Source organism: Ursus arctos, unplaced genomic scaffold, assembly GCF_023065955.2.
Source record: "Ursus arctos isolate Adak ecotype North America unplaced genomic scaffold, UrsArc2.0 scaffold_27, whole genome shotgun sequence".
NCBI classification, from domain to species: Eukaryota; Metazoa; Chordata; class Mammalia; order Carnivora; family Ursidae; genus Ursus; species Ursus arctos.
Genome location: NW_026622952.1, coordinates 19,118,069 through 19,141,284, shown reverse-complemented (window position 1 = coordinate 19,141,284; position 23,216 = coordinate 19,118,069). Strand labels below are relative to the sequence as shown.

Here is a 23,216-nt window from a genome sequence, read left to right as displayed (position 1 = left end):
TCTTACTATCAGTACCAAATTTTGAAAACATCATCACCAACTTCCCAAGCTATCAGGCTCAAGTCTTGGAATAACCCTTATTTGTTTTCTTGTTTGGCTCATTAAAAAAAAAAAAAAAAAAAGTTATTATGTAGTTTATCCTTTCTTGTTTTTCTCATTTCACATCTATTTTAAAAATACCACTTTGTGGTTACTGTGTGCTAGGTAACTGTATTGTAACTGTAGGGATGAATTATTGAAATAATCATTAACTGATTTTCCTCTATTCAGTATTTTCAATCCAGCTCAACACCATTCCTGATTGCATTTGGAAAGATTCACTGGGTTTGAACTAAGAGAAACCCAGCTTAATTATACTATCAACACAATGCCAAAACATAGTTGGGACATTCTTGTTTCCCCAAAGGAGTGTGCCAATTATCCACTTTTTGTCTCTTAGCTCAAAATTCACTCTTTTTGTCTGTTCTGTGAAAATGGATCTGAACTCTTTGCAGAATTTTCCTTTGCCAGCTGGCATGATGTTATGTTTTGTCAGTAGAGGGTACTAGAGCAACATGGCTGGAGTAAAATGAGTTTCGCCTCCTGGTCTAATGTGCTAGCTCTTCATGCTTCTGTGATGTGCAGTCACTGCAGTGTACAGCTCCTGCAGGAAGGGTGTCTTTTTCATACAAGATTCCTAATACATGCAGTTTCCCCAGCACCAGGCTTCTGTTTCACCCAGTGGCCACAATGTTCCCTAACGCCCCCATACCCTCCCCAAATAATTTCATAGCAAAGGTCCTCAGATGAGACATCTTCCTGTGAACAGCATTCCCTAGCACCTATCCTAAAGGGTACTCCTCCCACAAGATCAAGAGGGAAATGTCCAAAAGTACCACTGAAGCTTCACTGCAATGACTTCTCTGCCATCCAGTGAACCACAGCTGTGCCCTCTCCATCAAGTTCTGGGTCTCAGTCTTGGGGTGCAGGAGTGGGAAGTTCTCTTTTGGGTGATCTATCTCAATCCTAGTATAGTGGCTCTTCCTTATATTCATTATTTCTGTATTGTTTAGAGTTTTCCTTACTTTGTAATAGCCAAGTCTCTCCATCCTTCCATCCTGCAGCAGAGGGGGAACCAGGCCTACCAACAAAAGGCAACTCAGAACTGCCATTTCTTGATCTTTCCCCAAGAAGCAGAAGGTGGCTCTTCCTTTTCCTGGTAGGACAGGAGAGACTGCAGGAAAAGCCTGAGAAGCAATAGACAGCCAGAAAACAGGCCAAGCGAACTACTCTCTATCCCGAGTGCCTGGCATCTCCAACCCCTTATCTGTGTACACTGAATGACCCAGAAAAGTGCTTCTGTCCCCTCAGGTGATACCAGTAGGGATCAAGCAAGAGTTTCAGTGGAGCCAAGAGGAAAAAACAAAGGAAGCAGGCCAGAAAACATAGCGAGGACTCAGTAACCACATTGTCATTGAAAGCACATCCCTCAAAGTAGATCAGAACTTACACACTAAACCTAAACACGGTGACTGCTTGCTAAAATAGAAGGTTTAAATGGAAGCAAGAAAGATAACATACATAATGTCCAGAATGCAACTGGAAATTCCTCATCATACCAAGAAGCAGGGAAATCGCAACTCAAACAAGAAAAGATAATCAACTGAAGCCAGTAATGAGATGAACTGGATGTCCAAATTAATGGACAAGAATTCTGAAGCAGTCATAATGAAATTGCTTCAACAAGGAATTACAAATTCTCCTGAAAAAAAAAAATAGAAAATTGAGGCAAAAAAATAGAAGCTATGATACAGAACCAAATGGAAATTATAAAACTAAGAACTATGATAATGAAAATAAAAAAAAATTGCTGGATGGGCTGAGTGGAGTGGTATGGAAGACATAATCAATGAACTTCAGGATGGATCAATAAATACTTAATTAGAATATCAGAAAAAAAAAAAAACCACCAAAAGTGGTAAACACATTCTCAGGGACTGTGGGACAACAATAACAGATCTAACATTTGTATGATCAGAGTGCTGGAAGGCAAGGAGAAACAATGAGGGACAAAAAAAAAAAAAAAATGAGGGAATTAAATAAATAATGGATGAAATGCTCCCAAATTTGGGGAAAGATATAAGCTACAAATTCAAGAAGTTAAACAGAATAAAAACCAAGAAATATATGTGGCATATGGTAATTAAGTTTTTGAAAACTAAAGATGAAAAAGGCTAGAAAGCAACCAGAGGGAAAGGATGTACTACCTTTAGGAGAACTAATTTCTCATCTGAAACCACGGAGAACAGAAGAAAGAGGCACGACATTATCCAAGGGCTGACACAAAATCACTGTCAACCTCAAATTCTGTATCTGGTGAAACTATACCTGAGGAGTGAAGGGAAAATAAATATACCCTCAGACAAAATACAAAAAACAAACAAGCAAAAGTAAGAAAACATTAGAGAATTTGCCACCACCAGATCTAGCCTTAACAAAAAGTAAAGGAACCTTTTCAAGTAGATACGCTATAATATGAGAAGGCGGCTTGGAACTTCAGCAAAGAAAGAAAAACAACAGAATCGAGAAAATATGTAATGTAAGTACCTGACATGAACCTTTTGATTGGCAAGGTGTCCATTTCAAAGACATGCATCTCAAATAAACATACTGCCAGCTACACAACTGGATAAAGAGCCAGGCCATCCCATCCATGAAACTCCCCTTTTAAAAGCCCTAGATGACTGACCACTTGCGTGACCCTGTGTGTGCTGTGACCTCACTGTGTGACCCTGGGTGTGCTGTGTACCCTTCAACACTTGTGAGTAATAAACCTTGTGTTTTCAAAGTTCCCTGACGATGGCTGTTGCTGAGGCGCATCTTGCGATCATAATAAGAACCACAAAGGCCACTCCAGCCAAAATATTGGCTTTGATGTGGTATGGAAATGTCTGTGGGGGCTTCCATAAGTAGTATGGGCCCAGGCCACTGCCCCCAGGCATTCCTATCTGATAGCATTACTAACAATAGGCTGAGATAAACATAAAACAAAAACCAACAGATTTTCTTCTCTTCGTGAGCTTCTTAAATCATATTTGATTGTTGAAAATAATTATTTGACAATTTGATATAGTGCTCACTCTATGTGAATAAAATACTGAAGATAATTACATTTAAGAAGTGGAAAGGGTAACAAGACCTAAATGAAAGCAAGATTTTAATATTTTATGTTAAGTGGTAAAAAATGTTGATATCACTAGGGTCTGATAAATGTTTTGTTTGTACATGGTAATATCTACTGTAATCAGTAAAATAATTGTATAGAAGAATATGCTCAAAAACACTAGAAAGAAATCAAGATGGAATCACTAAAAAATGATCAAGTAACCTGTAAGAGGGTAAGAGAAGAGAAAAACAAAGGAACAAAAAACAGAGGCAACAAACAGAATGTAAATAATGAAATGGTAGACTTAAGACCTAACACATCAAGAAGTGATTAAATTTGAAATGGTCTAAATACACCAATCAAAAGCCAGAGACTGGTACATCCTTACAATGGCATATTATTCAGTGATAAAAAGAACTATCAAGCAGTGAAAACACATAGCTGAATCTTAAATGCTTACTGTTAAGTGAAGAGCCCAGTCTAAAAAGGCTACATAATGTGTGATTACAATTACATGTTCTGGAAAGAAGCAAATCTGTAGACAAGTTAAACAGATAAGTGGCTGCCAAGAGTTTGATTTGTTTGTGGGGAGCGTAGAATAGGAAAACTACCTGAGATTTCTGAAGGCTGTGGAAATACTTTGTATGATCCTATAATGGCAAATCCAAGACATTAAGTATTTGTCAAACCCCATGGGCCTTTATGAAGAAGGGAGTAACCTTAATGTATTCAAATTAAAAAAAAAAACATTTAGAAGATCAGGGAATTCTAGGATTGAATACTTACTGTGACAAAAGACTCTAAATGTACTACAAATGTACGAAATAACCTCTGTAAAGGGGATGGGGGAAGGTGTGACCTTTGTCTCTGGAAGTGAGTGGAGCCTGTAAGACAAAAGGAAATGGGATCTACACACTGCAGATTATTGTAGCGGATATTTTTGTTTTTCCTTTGGGAGCACAAGTTAACAATCCTGAAACCACTACACATTCATGTTGGAATTGAACAAGTAATAAATGGATGGCACATAGGGAAAACCAGGTCTTTCATTGTTGGAGTACTAGATTACAGATTAACAAAAAAAAAAAAAAAAAAAAAAAAAAAAAAAGGAGGTTAAAATAATCCATAAGGCTATGACTAGAGTGGGAAACATCAGAACGAACTCAGTTTTAACTTAATGTAAATAAAGATGTTTACACATAGACATATTTATAGATACATGTGTGGCATATCTCCAAATAGCTCCCCGAGAGGACTTAGAGCCACGACACTCCAGTAGTAATGAGTACACTTAATGCCAAGATCTTTTTTTTTTTTTTAATACCATTCTGGTATTAGAATAAAAGAACCAGAACTCCTTGGAAAAATGGCTGGTTCTAGGACTAGGGCAGGAAATACACTAGTTAGGCCTGGAGCATCTCATAGTGACTGAAAATATTAAAGTACACAAACAACCAAACCAACCAAACCAAAACAAAAACATACATGCATACACAAAACAAAGCCACAATTATGGGAGTATGTCAAAAATATAGGATACTTGGGGCACCTGCTGGCTTAGCTGCTTGAGCATCGGACTCTTAATCTCGGCTAAGGTCTTGATCTCATGGTTGTGAATTCAAGCCCTGCATTGGACTCCACGTTGGGCATGAAGCCTACTTAAAAATAAATAAATAAATAAATAAATAAATAGATAAATAAATAAATGATACAAGATACAGGAGCCAACTAAAAGATATCCCAATGGCTGAAGCTGCAACTGTCTGACAAAACAAAACAAAACAAAAAATCAAAACAAAGAAACAAAAAAATAATACTGGCTCATAACCCAAAGTATAAAAATATAATATTCATTTGTCCATACTACTACAAATAAATGACTGAACAAAGACAAAGGGAAAAGAGTAACTTTACAATGGGGAAACCTGACAGACACTACCTCAACCAGGTGAGCAAAATTATCATTAAGAAGATGGGCTGCTTGTATGTGCCCTTGATATGGTGTGATGATAATGGCATTTCTTTCTCCCCCAAACACATAAGCCTACTGTAATCATGAGAGAAACATCGGACAATTCCCAATTGAAGGACAATCCACAAAACAGCAGAACAGTGCTCCTCAAAACTGTCAAGATCATCAAAAGCAAAGAAATCGAGAAACTGTCTCAACCAAGAGGAGCCTACAGAGACTTATCTACTAAATGTTATGTAGTATCTCTGATGAAATCCTGTAACAGGAAAAGGACATTAAGGACAAAAATTCCTAATGAATTTGAATAAAATATGTTTCTTAGCTAGTGATAATGTACACTGGTTCACTATTTATAACAAATATACCATATTAATGTAAGGTGTTAATAATAGGAGAAAGTGGTTGTGTCGTACATAGGAACTCCGTGTGTTATTTTTCTAATAATTTTGTAAATAAAGGACTGTTTTAAAATTTAAAAGTGTATTTTAAAAATAGAGACTGGCAGAATGGACTTTAAAAAAGATTCAACTATATGCTGTCTACAAAAAAATAATTTCAAGGTAATACCATATGTAGATGGAAAATATATATCTGCTAATAAAAATAAAAGCAAAACCCAGTATGTCTGTATGAGTATCAGATAAGACTTCAGAGTAAAGAATATTACTGGAACAATAAGAGACATGTCAAAGTCCAGAGTGCAAATCATTACACCATGGGGTGGGCACTACATTTCACAATGATAAAAGGAACCCTCCACTATGAAGACAGAGATCACAAGCCTGTCTGCACCAAACAACAGATCTTCAAAATACATGAAACGAAAACGCTGGAGTTGAGGGAGGAAATAGTGAAATCCACTAATTATAGTTCAGGACTATAACACTATGCTCTCTGCAACTAACAGAACTATAGGACAGAAAATTAGCAAGATACAGAAAAACTGAAGAACACCATCAAATAATTGGCATATACAGAACACTTCACCAAGCAAAATTTAAATACACATTATTTTCAAGTGCCCAAGGAACCTTCGCCAAAAGTGTGTGTTCCTTCACCACATCTTGGGTCCTACAATAAATCTTAACAAATTTAACGTATTTATTTATGTACGGAATATGTTTTCAGTTTATAATGGAATCAAACTATAAGTCATAATAGAAAGACAGCAGGAAAATTGACAAATACTTAAAAATTATCACATTTATCAATTATTCCTGGGTCAAAGAAGTCTCAGAAAATTAAAAACATACAGAACTGAATGAAAATGAACATAGAATATATTAAAAATAAAAAAAATAACATCAGCACTAAAGCAAGCACAAGAGAAGGCTTCCAGTACTATAAACTAACTACACGAAAACAGAAAGTACTGAAATCATAATCTAAATTCCTATCTAAGGAAATTAGGAAAAAATGGTAAAATAAATCCAAAACAACAAGAATGAAATAATAAAGATAACAGAAATCAACAAACTTGAAAGCAGGGAAGCAATAGGGAAAATCGGTAAATCCAAAGCTACTTCTTTGAAAAGAAAAAAAAAAACACGGTAATACACTCTCAAAACTGAAAAAGATAAAAAAGAGAGAAAGCACAAATAACCAATATCAGGAATTAAACAGGGGATATCACTACAGATGTCGTAGTCATTAAAATGTTAATAAGATAACACAATGAACAAATCCATGCTCATAAATTTGAACACTTAGAAAAAATAAACCAACTTCTCAAAATCCACCCACCACCAAAAGCAAAGCAAGATGAAAAAGACAACCTGGATAGTTCCATAATGCTAAATGAAATTAAAATCTCCCCCAAAAGAAATATTCTAGCCTGGATGATTTCTACACATTCTTTAAAAAAAATTTAAAAAGGAGGGGCGCCTGGGTGGCTCAGTCATTAAGCATCTGCCTTCGGCTCAGGGCGTGATCCCGGGGTCCTGGGATCGAGCCCCACATTGGGCTGTCTCTCTCTCTGTCAAATAAATAAATAAAATCTTAAAAAAAAAAAAAAAAGGAGCGCATACTTCCTACTTCGTTCCATCAAGTTGATATTTACCCTGATACCAAATCCAGCCAAAGATAGTAAAAAACAAACAAAAACTCCTACACACAAGCAAACAACAACAACAAAATACTAGAGTGCAAGATCTCTTAGCAACTTAAATGCAGATATCCTCAACAAAATATTAGCAAACAAAATCCAGCAACATATACAAATAATTCTGTCCCATCACCAAGTGGAATTTTATTCCAGTTGTGCAAGGCTATTTGAACTTTCAAAAAACAATGTAATCCATAAAGAGGATAAGTCATAAGATCACATCAGTTGATGAAGAAAAAAATATTTGTCAAAGTCTGACATCCCTACATGATAAGAACTCTCAGCAAACTAGAAGTAAAGGGAACGTCTTCAACTTGAAATAAAGCTTATACCTAACATCAGAACAGTGAAAGACTGAATGCTCTTGTCCTATAATCAGTGACAAGGTAAGTATGTTGGCCCTCACCACTCATTCTCTGTAGTTTGAACCATTCTAGTCAGCAAAATATGACAATAGAAAAGTAGGGGCTATAAGACGTAGCACAAGAGAATGTTGTGGTGGAACAGTTATGTATCAAAGTTTAAAAGATCAATGTAATTCCCCCAATGGTAGAATAAAGGAAAAAAAATATCTTCTTTTAATAGATGAATAAAAAACTATTTCAGAACATTTAAAATCCCCTGATTATTTATTTTAAAAAGGTGCAAAGTAGAAGGAAGCTTCCTCAATCTGATTAAAGACACAAATGTGGCCATTTCCACCATCTCAAGGTGTGGGAAACAAAACAAAAAAGGAAAACACATCTGTATGTTATCTTATGTTGGTGTGGATGTTGTAATTGTTAAGATAGTATATTCATTAGCATTTGGCCATGGGCAGGGAGGTCAAGAATCAAGTAGAAGTAAAGGATTCATTTGGTCTGCCTACTATAGAACAGAAAATTGAATTTCAAGAAGAAGCCCAAGAAGAGGGAGCTCATAAAAGAAAGAGGCTGGGAGCTTTGAAGGAAAAAAAGGCCAACAAATGAAAATGCAATTTTCTTCTCATAAGGTAGTGTGTATAATCAATGTCTTATGTGCATGCGTCATTGTGTGTATGTGTGTATATGTGTGTAAAACCCGGTAAAGAGGATTTGGTCAACTACTGGCAAAACCTGTAGTTCTGAACTAGGAAAGAATATGTTGGAAGACAATCTATGTATTACTAAATGCTTTCTTTGCACCGATCACATTTAGACGTGATTTTATGATTGATTAACATCTGTAGTTCCTGCTACAGGCAACCATTGTTGTATCTGCTTACCATCGTATCTCCATTCCTACCACAGTCCCTGTTATATGGTGGCACCCAATTAATAATTGTTAAATAAATAAAACTACTGAACTAATTCACTGGAAGAAAAATAATAACAGCAATAGCTAGCACAGAGTGGTTTCTACTTAGTAGGTATCATGCTTCATGTTTTACACACATTGATTGATTAAATTCTTACAACTATGTAGATACAGTCCCACAGTTAGTTGATCCAGTGTGGATTCCAACTGGAAGGGACTCAAAACCAGAAGGGACTGGAGAAAATACAACAGGAATCTTCAAAGATGCTGAGAGTACTGGTACCAGCTACTGGGAGCCTTCAGAAGTTCAACTGAGATGGTACTTTAGTTGATACTTAGAGTACTTCAGTTTTGTTGATGAGAATATTAGCCTTCAGAAAAATTTTAACTTTCATGCATGTAAATCAATCTTTTCTTCTGTAGCTTCTGATGTAGACTACACTCTGGAAGACCTTCCCGCACATGATCAGATAGCTCTTCTGATATATTTTTCCAGGATTTGTTTCAAATTTAAAATAAAACCTTTACACCATCATCAGTTCATTGTTTTTATGGTATAAAGACATCGAGATTTAACTTTATTGTTAAAGCAACTCTAAATTGTTAAGCAACTACGTCAACTTCAATTATTTAATAAGTAATCCCCCTCTCATACCTTCATCAGTTGGAAAGAATATCTATCTTATACTGAACTATTGTAGATACATGGTGTCTCTCTTGGTTTCATATCCTGTTCTATTTCTCTTGATCTTTCTAATCCCAAACTGTATTATTTATTGTGCTTATAATATTTGATATATTCATATTAAAATTCTTTTGGTTTTTCATTTAAATGATATTTTTTGGAGCTATTTCATCAGGTTGTAAAATATGCATTGGTATTTTCATTGGAATTGGCTTACATTTGTAAGTGAACTCTGAGGGAACTGATAACTTCAATAAATAAAAATGCATATTACAGAGTTCAGATTTTCTTAATGTAGATATTAAATAAATATCAATGTAAAATAATGCAATTAATAAAAGGCATTAAAGTCACTACTTATTTTTATGTTTATCTAAAGCATTCACATCAAGAATAGTATATTTTTACCAAAATTAATAAGCTGTTGGAATGTCAGGACACTAAGAGGGAACAAATATAAAACCTTAATGTCCTGTCAGTGACTGGTTAAAGGGCCAGATGCTACGGGTAATTTAATTGTGCTTATCGCCCAGCAGCAATCTCAGGAATGTCATGACACATGGAAGCACCTGCCTATGCCGATAAATCAAGTGATAACACCTAATAAACTTAAGATGCTACAATTAAATGTTACCTTGAGTGATCATCCAATCAACCAATATAAATTAGGGTAATTCTGGGTTAAGATTATCTTCTGCCTGTTCTCGCATTAAGAAACTGCTTCTACTACCACTAAAAATGATAGCAGCTAACACTTCTATCATGCTTAAAACGTGCTAGAAACTTGAATAACATCAACTCGTTATCAAAATAACTGCACAAGGCCAAGTATTATCATTATGTTCATTTTACAGTTAGGAAACTCAGGCACACAAAGAGGTTAACTAACTTGCCCAAATCACACAGCTGGTAAGTGATAGCGAGCAACTCGAACTCATGTATTCTGGACCCAGGGCTCACAGTCTTTACTCTGATACTTTTCTGCTTCCCAGGACCCTCTGAACTCACGCCGAACTCTCGGCAGCAGTTGGATTTCTGATTTTCCTCCAAGGATCAGCTGAGGCCTTGTTTATAGGACATTCAGGGTCAGCTTCTTCCCCTCCCCAGTTCTGTGTTCCCACCTTCCTCATTCTCTTACAAGTGTTCTTTCAAAACCCCTCTCCTATACACTCTTGCACCCAGCTGGCAATCTCTGTTTCCAGGAAATCCAAACTAAGACACATTTTAAAAATATACTTTCATGCTCTAGACACACTGTACTTGTTCCCATTCATCCATTTATTTCTAATTTACATCAGAAAGTATGTCTTTAATATTATTGTGCTACTCTGAGGTCAAACTTTTAAAGTGACTCTTCATCACAAATAACATCCCAAAATTTTGTACTTACATTGAAAAGGATACAATACGAACCTGGCTAACTTGTCAAGTTTAAACCTAGTTCTTCCACATGAAAACTATTTTTCCTGACAAAGTAGATAATTGTTACTTTAATACATTCATAAATAGATATACCAGGGGATGGAAATACCAAGGACAGAATAGAATCAATGGTAACACTTTAGTAAGTTTTAGTATTTTTGTCAACAGATAAGGGACCATGGTGGGTATATACCTTGTAGCAGGTGCAGAGGAAATATATCCAGCTCTGAAGGCTAGAGAGATGCAGAAAGAGTGAGGTGGAAAAGTATTTAAACTTTCTAATTGTGCCTTCCCTGGCTTTGTGTCAAAACTCAGGGTCAGTGTGTAATATATGTTATGTAGCCTCGCACTTCTTGAAATATAATTATAAGCAAAAGCTCAGTTACACTAAAATGATATTTATTTTGGTTCCTCTGATTATATTTGCTACACAGAAAGAAAGAAAAAGTATAAATTTAGATCTCCTAAAGTTCTGACACAGAAAAGGTTTTATACTGTTACCATGAAAATTATAAAATGACCAGTGGAGGGAAGAGGCATGATATAGAGAGAATGGAAGAAGGCCAAAAAGCCCATTCAAGATCATAGTCATCATTAAGTTATTTCTAATGTCACATAATATTCTTTCTTTGAAGCACTTATGAGATTCTCTTTCAAAATGATTTATTCTTGTTATTTATACTGTGACCCTACCAACATTTTCCTCAATCCATTAAATATTCTGCACGTAAGGAAAATCCTTTGGTTTATTTTGAAGAGGCACATTTGGTGTTCATTTTCTATGCTCAGCCAATGGCCTCATGAACTTCTATTTGACACTAAATCAGCCTTTTGAAGCATCTCTTCCTTTTATATTCAAAACACATTTTCCTTTGAAATTACTTACTCTTAAGAACCATAAACTTTATTTAGTGGAGTATGTTTAATTTTCAGTAGTTTCACATTGTTTGCACTCATCTTGTTCCCTTTGTTATCAACATGATTTCAACAAATACCATAGCTAATTTCTATTTTCATTGAGCTTTAAGGACGTTATTCAAAAGCAGAGGTGACCTATTTAGTGTTGCATTCAAAGAACAGTTATGGACTATTTCAAATGATCATCTTACTATGGATGAGAAAACAGAAACAGGAGGCAATTTTTAAAGGGAAGCTGATTTGTCTCATTAAATTAAAAAAATAACTATAAATATTCAGCATAGTGTTAAAAGGAAACCCAACTACCACCATCTTTTAAAACTAAAAGCTGAGCAGATACATATTATTCATTAGCCTCTTCAGAGTACCCAGTGGTAAATTTATGTTGAGTTGGAGATCAGTATGGTCTGCAGGTAGACAGCCAAAAAACAGTTGGTTTGTTAGTTTCTTGGGCTTGAAGAAGAAGACAGGAAATGCTAGAGGGGTCAGTTTGGGAGTTATCCACTTACATTTGATATGTTAAAGAAGCATATCATACAACTTAGATAAAGAATATAGATGACATAAAAACAGATGGGGCAGGCTTTGGTGAAGATGGTGCTAGCTGGAATATTTTTGGCAAATAATTAATCTTGAGAACGAAAATGAAATGAGACTAATCTAAACTCACCTTATATCAATAAGGAGGATTCAGTTATTTCAATAAAATTAGTAAGTATCTTGGCAGCAAATGATCATTTATTATACATTTCCTGATACCTGAGAAAGAAATGTAATTAGACATTTACCAAAGACTTAGCAAAAGTTTCCTAAAGTAATTTAATAATATCTGTGTGAGCTTGTTAACTTTACAAGCATACTTTGTTTTATTGGGTTTCACTTTATTGTATTTTGCAGGTATCGCCTTCTTTACAAATTGAAGAATTGTGGCAACCCTGCTTCAGGAGCAAGCATATCGGCGCCATTTTTCAAACAGCATTTACTTAAACTTTGTGTCTCTGTCACATTTTGATAATTCTCACAATATTTCAAACTTTTTCATTATCATTATATTTGTTATGGTGATCTGTGATCAGTGATCTTTGATGTTACTACTGTAATTGTTTTGGGGTGCCACAAGCCATGCCCATTACTACAAAGAACTTAATAAATGCATGTGTTCTAACTGTTCCACTGATGGGCCTTTCTTCCTCTTCTCAAGCCTCTATTTCCTGAGGTAGAACAACATTGAAATTAGGCCGATTAATAACCTATAGTGGCCTCCAAGTGTTACAGAGAAAGAAAAAGTCAGATATCTCTCACTTCAAATCAAAACATGAAATGATTAAGCTGAGTGAGGAAGGCACGCTGGAAGCCGAGAAAGGCTGAAAGCTAGGCCTCTTGTACCACTTAGCCAAGATGTGAATGCAAAGGAAAAGTTTTTGAAGGAAATTAAAAGTGCTATTCCAGTGAACACATGAATGATAAAAAAGCAAAAGAGTCTTCTTGCTGATATAGAGAAAGTTTTAGTGGTCTGGACAGAAGATCAAATCAGTCACGATATTCCCTTATGCCAAAAGCTAATCCAGAACAAGGCCCTAACTCCTTCAGTTCTATGAAGGCTGAGAGACGTGAAGAAGCTGCAGAAGAAAAGCTGGAAGCTAGCAGACGTTGGTTCACAGGGTTTAAAGAAAGAGGCCATCTCCAGAACACAAAAGTGCAAGGTGAAGCAGCAAGTTAACCAGAAGATCTAACTAAGATAATTCATGAAGGTGGTTATATTCAACAACAGATTTTCAGTGTAGATTACAGAGCCTTCTACTGGAAGAAGACACCATCTTGGACTTTCATATCAAGGCAGGGACAGGTCAATACTTCGCTTCAAAGCTTCAAAGGAAAGACTGAGTCTATCTCTTGTTGGGGGCTGATGCAGCTGGTGACTTTAAGTGGAAGCCAATGCTCATTTACCATTCTGAAAATCCTAGGGCCCTTAAGAATTATACTAAATCTACTCTGCCTATGCTCTATAAATGGAACAACAAAGCCTAGGTAATGGCACATCTGTTTACCACACAGTTTACTGCATATTTTAAGCACACTGTTGAGACCTACTTCTTAGAAGGAAAGAGTTCTTTCAAAATAATACTGCTCATTGACAATGCACATAGTCACCCAAGACCTCTGATGGAGATGTACAATGAGATTAATGTTGTTTTCATGCCTGCTAACACAATATCCATTCTGTACCTGTGGATCAAGGAGTAATTTAAACTTTTAGCCTCATTATTTAAGAAATACGTTTTGTAAGGCTGTAGCTGCCATGCCTAGTGATTCTTCTGAAGGATCTGGCAAAGTAAATTGAAAACCTTCCAGAAAGTTTTCACCTGTCTAGATGTCATTAACAGCATTTGTGATTCATGGGAAGAGGTCCAAATATCAATATTAACAGGAGTTTGGAGGTTGATTCCAACCCTCATGGATGACTTTGAGGGTTTCAAGACTTCAGTGAAAGGAAGTAACTGCGGATGTGGTAGAAACAGCAAGGGAATGGATGAGGAGTTGCTTCTTATGGATGGTTTCTGGAGATGGACTATACATCTGGTGAAGAGGCTGTGAAGATTGTTGAAATGACAACAAAGGATTTAGAATATTCCATAAACTTAGCTGATAAAGCAGCAGCAGGGTTTGTGAAGATTGACTCAAATTTTGAAAGAAACTCTACTTGAGTAAAATGCTATCAAACAGCGTCAGATGGTACAAAGAAATCGTTCACAAAAGGATGAAACTTCATTGCTATCTTATTTTAAGAAAATGCCACTTTAACCTTTAGTAATCAGCACACAGATCAGTCAGTAGCCATCAACATCTAGGCAAAACCTTCCATCATCAAAAAGATTATGACTTATTGAAAGCTCAGATGATGGTTAGTATTTTTTAGCAATAAAGTACTTTTTTTTTTAACTAAAGTACTTTTTAAATTAAGGTATGTACACTTTTTTAAAGACATTTTATTGCACACTTAATAAACTACAAAATAAACAGAGCTTTTATCTGTACTGGGAAACCAAAACATTCGTTTGACTTGCTTTACTGCGATATTCAACTTAATTGTAGTAGTCCGGAAACAAGCCTGCAATATTTCCGAGGTATGGCTAAACAGGAAATAAGCAAACTTCTTTGGAGTGGCCGTATCGTTTTGCTTTCCCAGCAGCAGCAGTGTATGAGAGTTCTAGTACCTCTACATCCATTCTAGCACTTCGTATTGTCTATACCTTTTTAAAAAATAATTGTAATTATTATGGTTTATGACTTCTCAGAGCTTTTAATGAGAAAATATGTATGATTAAAGTCGTAGTATATAATATTGAAGGGTTTATTCTCCACATATATTTACTCACAATTCTCCAATGTGGCATAGGTGCTGATAAATTTACTGAGTCACTTAAAAGTGGTTCAAAATGCTAAGAAATCAGGCTTTGGATGTAGAGAATAAGGAGATTCAATATTGAGAACTTAGGAAGACAAATTGTTCTTTTAGAACGATCTGCCCTATCCACCCCCCAGAAAAACTTACATGACGGTATATGAGTTATTTTCAGTAATTTTTATAAAATGATAAAGACTGGCAAAAATAATGTAAGATTAGAAATGAGATTTTTTTCTGAATGTTATGACATGAGAGTAGATAGTTTCCAAAAGTTATGAGTTATTAACATGCTTTCATTCTTTAAAGGGGAAGGTGTAAAGGAGGATGGAATTTTAAAATGCATTAGACCGATGTGTTTGTGAGCATTTAGAAAACAAAGCAGCACACACGTGATCTCAGAATGGAAGATTTAAAACAAACCATGTCAAAATTGGATCAATACATGAAGGGAATGTATAGAATTAGATATTCTTAATTTCAGGCAAATACATGACAAAATATCTACAGATACTATTGTGGAAAAGGTTGCAAGTGGACCCAGAGTTGATTATATACTTTAACCACAGAATGCTGATTAATGGATTGATAGCAAACTCAAAGTAATTTTAAAAGATTTTGGCAATACTGTTTCCTCATTATGAGGAGTATGTTGTCAGGAGTCCAATAAATACCTAGAAACAGAAGAACTGCTCTTCAGTTTTCCTTCTTCCTCTACTCAATTTTCTATTCCCACCTTTCTTTTCTATTCCCAGCTTTCTTTTTCTGATTATGCATTATCTGACTTGTAATTTCTCCAAGACTACACATAAGAATAGATACTTAATCCAAAGTGAGACAAAAGAAAAAAGCTTATGTAGTTAACAGGCCTAGACCATCATAGATGTAACGGCCCTCCATGGTATATCTCCTCTATTCCACGACCAGGCAATTAGCATTGTTCTATAGCTATGGGCTTGGCTGAGACCTCATCTAGGGCTCCTGATACTGAAGTAAATGATCTTCCGTGCACATACGAATCCTTAAATTTTATTTAGCTTCCTACCACCAGATGTTTTTCAATAATTAGTCCCATAACCTTACATTTGTGAACAGTGTGCCCAATTAACCAAATTTCTGAAGATAAGTTTCTTATTAAGACCAACACAAAACTGCATGTTCATTAAGTCAATTATGTATGAAACTCAAAGCACCTATAATTCTGAGTTTCCACAAAGGAAGCCTCATTAAAAACAAAGGTCGGTCCAGTGTATAAATTAGAGAGTCATTAATTTTAGATAAGTCATATAGGTATAATGCTAATTAAATATATAAAATATGAAGTCAGGAACCACTCTTTTGCTATTTTGTTTACTTCATTCTCATTTTATCTTTCACAAACTCTGTAATATATCATTTTTATTTTATCACAATATTAATATTAAAATTTAAACAGTGAGCTATAGTCATAGCACATTTTGAATAACTTTATGTAATCATAGAATAAAATGGTTATTCATCTCTTTACTGTTTTCCTCTGTTATACAGTTAGAAATACTTAATGAGTTCTTGCATTAAATTTATTGAAAAAAATCTATATTATCTCCTTTAATCATCATATAAAGAGATGGACTGGCTTAGGTAAAGCTGATTGAGGAGTATGCACTTTTCAAAATGTCTTAATGGAACCACCATTTCTCACTTTATCCTATTACCCTCATTCCTAAATACTCAAGATCAGACGTATTTCTTTGACACCTATAGGCATTATTACCAAAGATCTTAGTTTGAAACATGTATGTTGCCTGGAAGGGGAGAAAGTTCAAAGATGTTTTTGTATCAATCAAAGCATTAGTATCCACTGACAATTTTAGTGGATTAGCTACACATGGTCTTGAGAAGTAGAGGCCAACACCCTGCAGGGATGGTCTTTAGAACCATAACACAGAGCACTCTTAAGTGGAGCTGGCCTCATAGAACTACGATTGATCAGACTCGGGCATGGAGTACCTGGAAGCAGAAGGAGGAGAGAAGCTAGCAAGGGTTGGAAATGACTAGCCAAACCATCTATTTCAGAATTTGGTCTAGGCTTCAGGAAGAAAAATCCTAGTATTCTTTGATTCTGCATATCTAACACTACAAATACTTGAGAATTTAATTGAATATTTGAGACAATGCATTTTTCTGTTTTTTTTTTTTTTTAAGATTTTATTTATTTATTTGACAGAGAGAGAGACAGCCAGCTAGAGAGGGAACACAAACAGGGGAGTGGGAGAGGAAGAAGCAGGCTCATAGTGGAGGAGCCTGATGTGGGGCTTGATCCCACAATGCCGGGATCACGCCCTGAGCCGAAGGCAGACGCCCAACCGCTGTGCCACCCAGGCGCCCCACATTTTTCTGTTTTTAAGGTAATAACAAACAGTAACACCACAGAAGTAGTATCATGATTCAGGATGTTCAAACAATTGATATGAAATACTCCTGTGAGGGGCACCTTTGTGGCTCAGTCCTTTAAGCATCCAATTCTCGATTTCGGCTCAGGTCATGATCTTGGAGTTATGAGATTGAGCTCTGCATTGGGCTCCCCACTCAGTAGGGAGTCTGCTCAATATTTTCTCCCTCTACCTCTCCTTCTCGCCCCCTACCCCGTCTTCACATGCTCTCTCTCAAAGAAACAAAATTTTTTAAAAAATGAAATACTCCTATGATAAAACTTTTCAAAACATGCACACTATTGTCTTTTCTTCAGACACTGTAATCTTGTTACACCTGAGTTACACAGATTAAGCGTCCTAATTTTTACGAATGCCAGCCTCCTCCTAATATCACAGTCATCTGCTTTGATGTAGTATTTTCTCAAATTGATTAATTAATATTAGTTTAATTAATTAATATTAACAATGAGCTCTGAAACATCGACAATGCATTTGATCATTTAAAATGTGTGTGCCATACTCAACCTAAGTATTCCGTTGATCTATTCTCCCAGATTTACACAGCCTATTTTACATAAAATATTCATTCTTATTAAGTTGTCCCAGACTATTACAGCATTCTTTAAGTTAAAAAAAATGAGTCAATGACAAAAAACATAAATTTGGTACGTGAGAATAATCTGTAACCTTCTACTTTTTATATGTCCTACACCATCTGCAGTCAATTAAGTGATTCCCAGGTGTTCACAGTAATTGCTTTAATGCAAGATTACATGTCACTTTAGGGGTCATTAAATATTTATTATAAAACCCTCATCTACATTTTTCTCCATTCATTTAGGGACAAAACATGCTGATGTTTAGTTTTGACAAAAATAAACAAACTGATTGGACTTGTTGAATTATTTTGTGGATTAAAAATCTTTAAAAATATCTTTTTATAAGCTAAAATTTGGTGAAAGAATAAAAACAATGACGGTGATCTAGTTGTGCTTATTTACATTCTTCATTTTAAGTGAAAATATGTACTTATAATTTGTGGTTAAGATATCAAAAAATCAAATCAGATGTCATTTTATCAGGACTGGTGTATAGTGGGGAATTCAATGGGTCTGAGAATTCATTAACTAATTTCCTCTCTAAAGGTAAAAATAGATGTTTTTAATGGAGATAATCCAGCATAATATTCATTTCATAGAAAGCAAAGTAAAACCAACAGGTTTGGCCAATTGTACAGAATTATATACGTAGAGATCTAATAAAAATTACAATAACTAACATACATGTAAAGTGTTCCAATGTATGTGAAGTATTCCAAGTACTTCACATCTGTTCACTTACTCAATTCTCACACCTACTGTTATGAGATGGAAACTCATGCTATCCACATGGAAGCCTAGAGTATGGAGGATGTCCTGAGTGACCTGGTCACAGTGCTGGGAAGTGACAGACCTGGGATTTAGTTGGCTCCAGAATCCAAGCTCTTAAACTATTAAAATACAATTACTTTCTAAAACTACTTTCTGACTAAAGTATGGTATCTAGGTGAATATATTCTTCTAGAACATTTTGATATATAAATCACATAATTATCCACAAAATATTGTTATTAGTGAAAAATCCACATGTTTTTGTGTTTTGAAAATAATTTTCACTGAACTTATGTTCTGATATTTTTTGGTTTTCTGTAACATCTCTTAATAATTAGTCATAACCAGGGGCGCCTGGGTGGCTCAGTCGTTAAGCATCTGGCTTCGGCTCAGGGCATGATCCCAGAGTCCTGGGATCGAGCCCCACATCAGGCTCCTCTGCTGGGAGCCTGCTTCTTCCTCTCCCACTCCCCCTGCTTGTGTTCCCTCTCTTGCTGGCTGTCTCTCTCTCTGTCAAATAAATAAATAAAATCTTTTAAAAATCATAATAATAATTAGTCATAATCAAAGTGCCTTTCTAGCAAGAGTGTTTTGTGACAGGCTATAAATCTTTAGATATATAGATTAACTTAAATTTGTGGAACATTAAAAAATGCTCATGGCTTATCTAATAAACATTGTATAATAAATTCTTAATAGTAACATAGCTATTATTAAAATTATGATTAAATTATGTGAATAATTTTAGAAATTATGTGATTTTATTCACTTCTTGCATTACTGAAGGTTTATTTTGCCATGATAGGTGACTAATACATATTTTTAGAAAAGCTCCTAGACTCAAATTACCTTGTAGCATATTGCATTGAATAAAATGCTAATATCTCAATCAATCCTTTGGTGTGTAGTAGCAGACTCAAAATGTTTATTTAAGTGTTCTGCTAGCTTTCTTTCCCAGTATTTTCCTTACACCAATTCTATGGGGGAGCCTGTGTGCTGTGTGTGCGCTCGCATGTGTGTGTGTGGTCTGCCTGCCTCCTTGTCTTGGATGTTGGAAATATATTGAGGTGGGCAGAGGGGCATGGACACAGTTAAGAGTCTTAGGGTCTTCAGGTTTTACTAAAGGATATCAATTTTATCACCAGTTCACTTCACTTCTGAACTGAAAAGACCCAGCGACAAACACTAACATTTTGGGTTCTCACTTCATCTGACCAATGACAAACCCAGGCGGAAGTATATATCATAAGGAATACTTAATAGGCAGATAAACCTAAATTTTTAACACTGAATTACGCTGAACTGGTAAATATGTCCTATTTCTTACTCCCACAATTATTTTATCTAACGGCACTTTGTGGTCGCGCTCTGAGCATTCCTTAAAGCACCAGGCCAAAGTGTTGGCCACTCCTTAAAGCATCATGCTTCTTTTGATGGAGAGTTGCTAAAAATAGTGTACACTGTATCATCCAGTTTTCTTTCTATTAAACAGCGTGTACATTTTGTTCAGTGTATGTGAGAAAAAAAAACCCTGGTTTTCCATAAAAAACCCCAGATGTTTCTTCTTAAACATAGTGAGATCATGTCATTAGTCACATTTCTCTTTACACCTTTACACCAGGAAGGTCAATGTGGTTTAGTTAACCATTATATACAATACAAATAGCTTCCACATGGATAAAGAATGTACTAATTTTTTATATAATTATATAAATGCACATTTTATTTTTTTATCTCTTCATAAACTTAACAATATTTTAAAAATGGTTGTTTCATCATAAGGACTTTATTATTAGTGTATATTGACTCAAAATTCTGAGAAAACAAATCAAAGAAAAATATTTTCCTTACAGAATCTCCTTACAGTGCCTAATTGTTCTCATCAAGCATATCTTCTCATCATAAATAAAACGAATTTGATTTTAGGTGTATATAGCTAATTGACAGCCACTAGAAAAGGCAGAGAACCAGTAATGAGGCACATCTGCCCCCTCAAGACTCCCACTCCCTGACTGGCTCTCTTGTAAATCCCCTTGGACAATGAAGGCAAGCACCTCAGACCTCAGAAGAAACCAAAAAGTCAACTCTGCTGCAGAAGCTGTCTGTAATTGTTTTTATTTTATGTGGTGTTTAATCCTCAAAATGTGAATTATGAAAAGCAAACTAGTACTAAGTGTTAATATCATTTTGTTTAATTTCTTGCAAATAACACTCTGTCTTATTACCATATAGTAAGACTTATTGAAGGCAGCCATGACTCTCAGTTTTGAAGAAGTAATGAAGAAAGACAGAAAAATGAGAAATTACAAATTGTAATTAAGGTTTCTATATAATTTGGATATGTCACTGATTCTTGATAAATGGAAATGAAAATATCCAAGATGAGTCAATGATTCTGACAATAAAAGTTAGCAGTTCCTGGGAGTGAAATTTATTCTCCAAAATTTACTGAGGATTAAATAGGGAGAATTATGATGATATATGAGATATTAGATGAAGCATAACATTGTGACTCTAAGCAGATTTTAAAAGTAAATATTTATAACAATGACATTCCAATTATTTAATATCCAATTACTATTAATGTTTTACTGAGATAATGTTATAGATGTAGAATTATGGACCTTCTTATCATGCTTACACCACAGGACCACACAGCAACTATTTTGGATTTCCCAAACATGACTGCTTGTGACTGAAATTTAAATGAGGGAGACTACTGAAAAAAAAAAAAAAGTAAAACAAAACAGCTCTGCCCATTAATATTATTTCTTGTTCAACTTTTCAGTTTATCCTCCTTTTATTTTTATCCTCCAGTATTCAACTAATGTTGATTAGTGACCACCTTTGATGACTAACTTTTATGATGTGAACATTATGTAAAATAAAATTGAATTATTATAAATAAAGTGCATTGTATTTTTTGGAAATACATATCTGCTAAGATATAATTGCATCTTTGGCTTCATAAAGGCAAGTAGCATATTGTAAAGTATTTCATATACCTACAAAGGAAGTAGACACAATCAAATTCATGTTTATAAATCTCACATTTCAAATGCCATCTTCTTGTGTAATTTAAAAAGAACTATTAGAAACATACATTTGTATTAAGGTACTCATTAATTTTTCAGTAAGATAAAGACAACTCATTCCTCAAGATTGTAATTTATTATTTATAATATACTTTATATATACACATATATTATCAATATTAGGTAATTGCCCCACAAAAAATAGAGCATTTTAAATATATTTTGACAGTTACACACAAATCTTTTTATTATTTTACATAATTATCACTGACTTTTTATTTTCCTGTTTTCTTATAAAAATGAGTCAAATAATTATGCCATGTAAAATGAATTGCTAATTTTTTGACAATATGAGAAAACAATAATATTTTATCATTAACTTATATTTATAACTTCCAAAGCCTATAAAGCTTAAAATACAAGTAATCTCAACACCAAATTTATAAGTAATTGATAAATGTTAAGATATATTATATTCAACTAATATGTCATTTCTAGTTTACAATAGCAGACAATATCTCTTAGGAAATTATTTACCTAAAACAAAGGATACGTAGACCACATGATGTTATATCTCATGTGTTTTAGTCTGTTTACTATAACTTAACACACACTAGGGAGATATTTGTTAAAAAAATGGTGCATTTCATAATTTAAGAGTAATAACAACAAAATATATGTAATTGTCTCATAGGAACACATTGACAAGAGTAAGAACTATCAAATAGAGGAAACTATAATTAGCTTATGAAAAATCAAATCATATGCAAGATAATTGGACTAAAAAAGGATGTCTAGTTTTACATTAGAAAAATAATAGACTTTTACTTTCCCCAATTCACACAATCACAAAGCTTCAAATGGAGTAAGATGGTATGAGCAATCTTTACCCCCAAAGCACTCACCTACTGTCAGCTGTCCAGTTAACTGCCCCATGTGATTTCTTGCATTCACTGTTACATTCCTGTCAGACTGTAAGACCAGTGGACTATCCTGGGAAACATGTATAAAATAAAAAAATCAAATAAAAAATAGAAATAGAGTCAAACTTAATCTCTAAAACTATACTGCATTTGTTTGGGTATTACCAAAATTCTATTTCTTTGTTTTATATTAAGCATTTATTTTAACATCCCAAATATTGACTGGACAATATGAAAAAAAAATACAAGTGCTTCATCATAACTACTTGACAGGACAGGAATGTTTCCACTTTGGTAAATGGACATTAACTATTTGATGCAATAATTTCCAACTCTACCGACTGCTGTACATCCAAGGTGTAGACACTCCTCTCCATCTCCCAGTGGGACCTATGTCTACCCATGGAGATATTTTAGACCCCACCCAAATGAGGAAGTTCCTTTTTAAGTTGAATTTACAACTTTCAGATCCCAGCTGAAATGTCATCTCATCAAAATTGCCTCCCCTACAAATATATTCAAACCCCAAACTCCCGGTCTCCATTTATTT

The 23,216-nt window shown here is 34.7% G+C and overlaps 1 protein-coding gene across 1 annotated transcript in view; it reads right to left on the bottom strand.

The window, feature by feature from the left end:
- The window catches only part of SGCZ (sarcoglycan zeta), a 1,051,274-nt gene that overhangs the window by 83,646 nt on the left and 944,412 nt on the right, over positions 1-23,216 (bottom strand). The window contains exon 4 of the mRNA XM_026508469.3: positions 22,649-22,736. Within this exon, the coding sequence (XP_026364254.2) occupies positions 22,649-22,736 (88 nt within the window). The remainder of the gene's footprint in view (positions 1-22,648; positions 22,737-23,216) is intronic.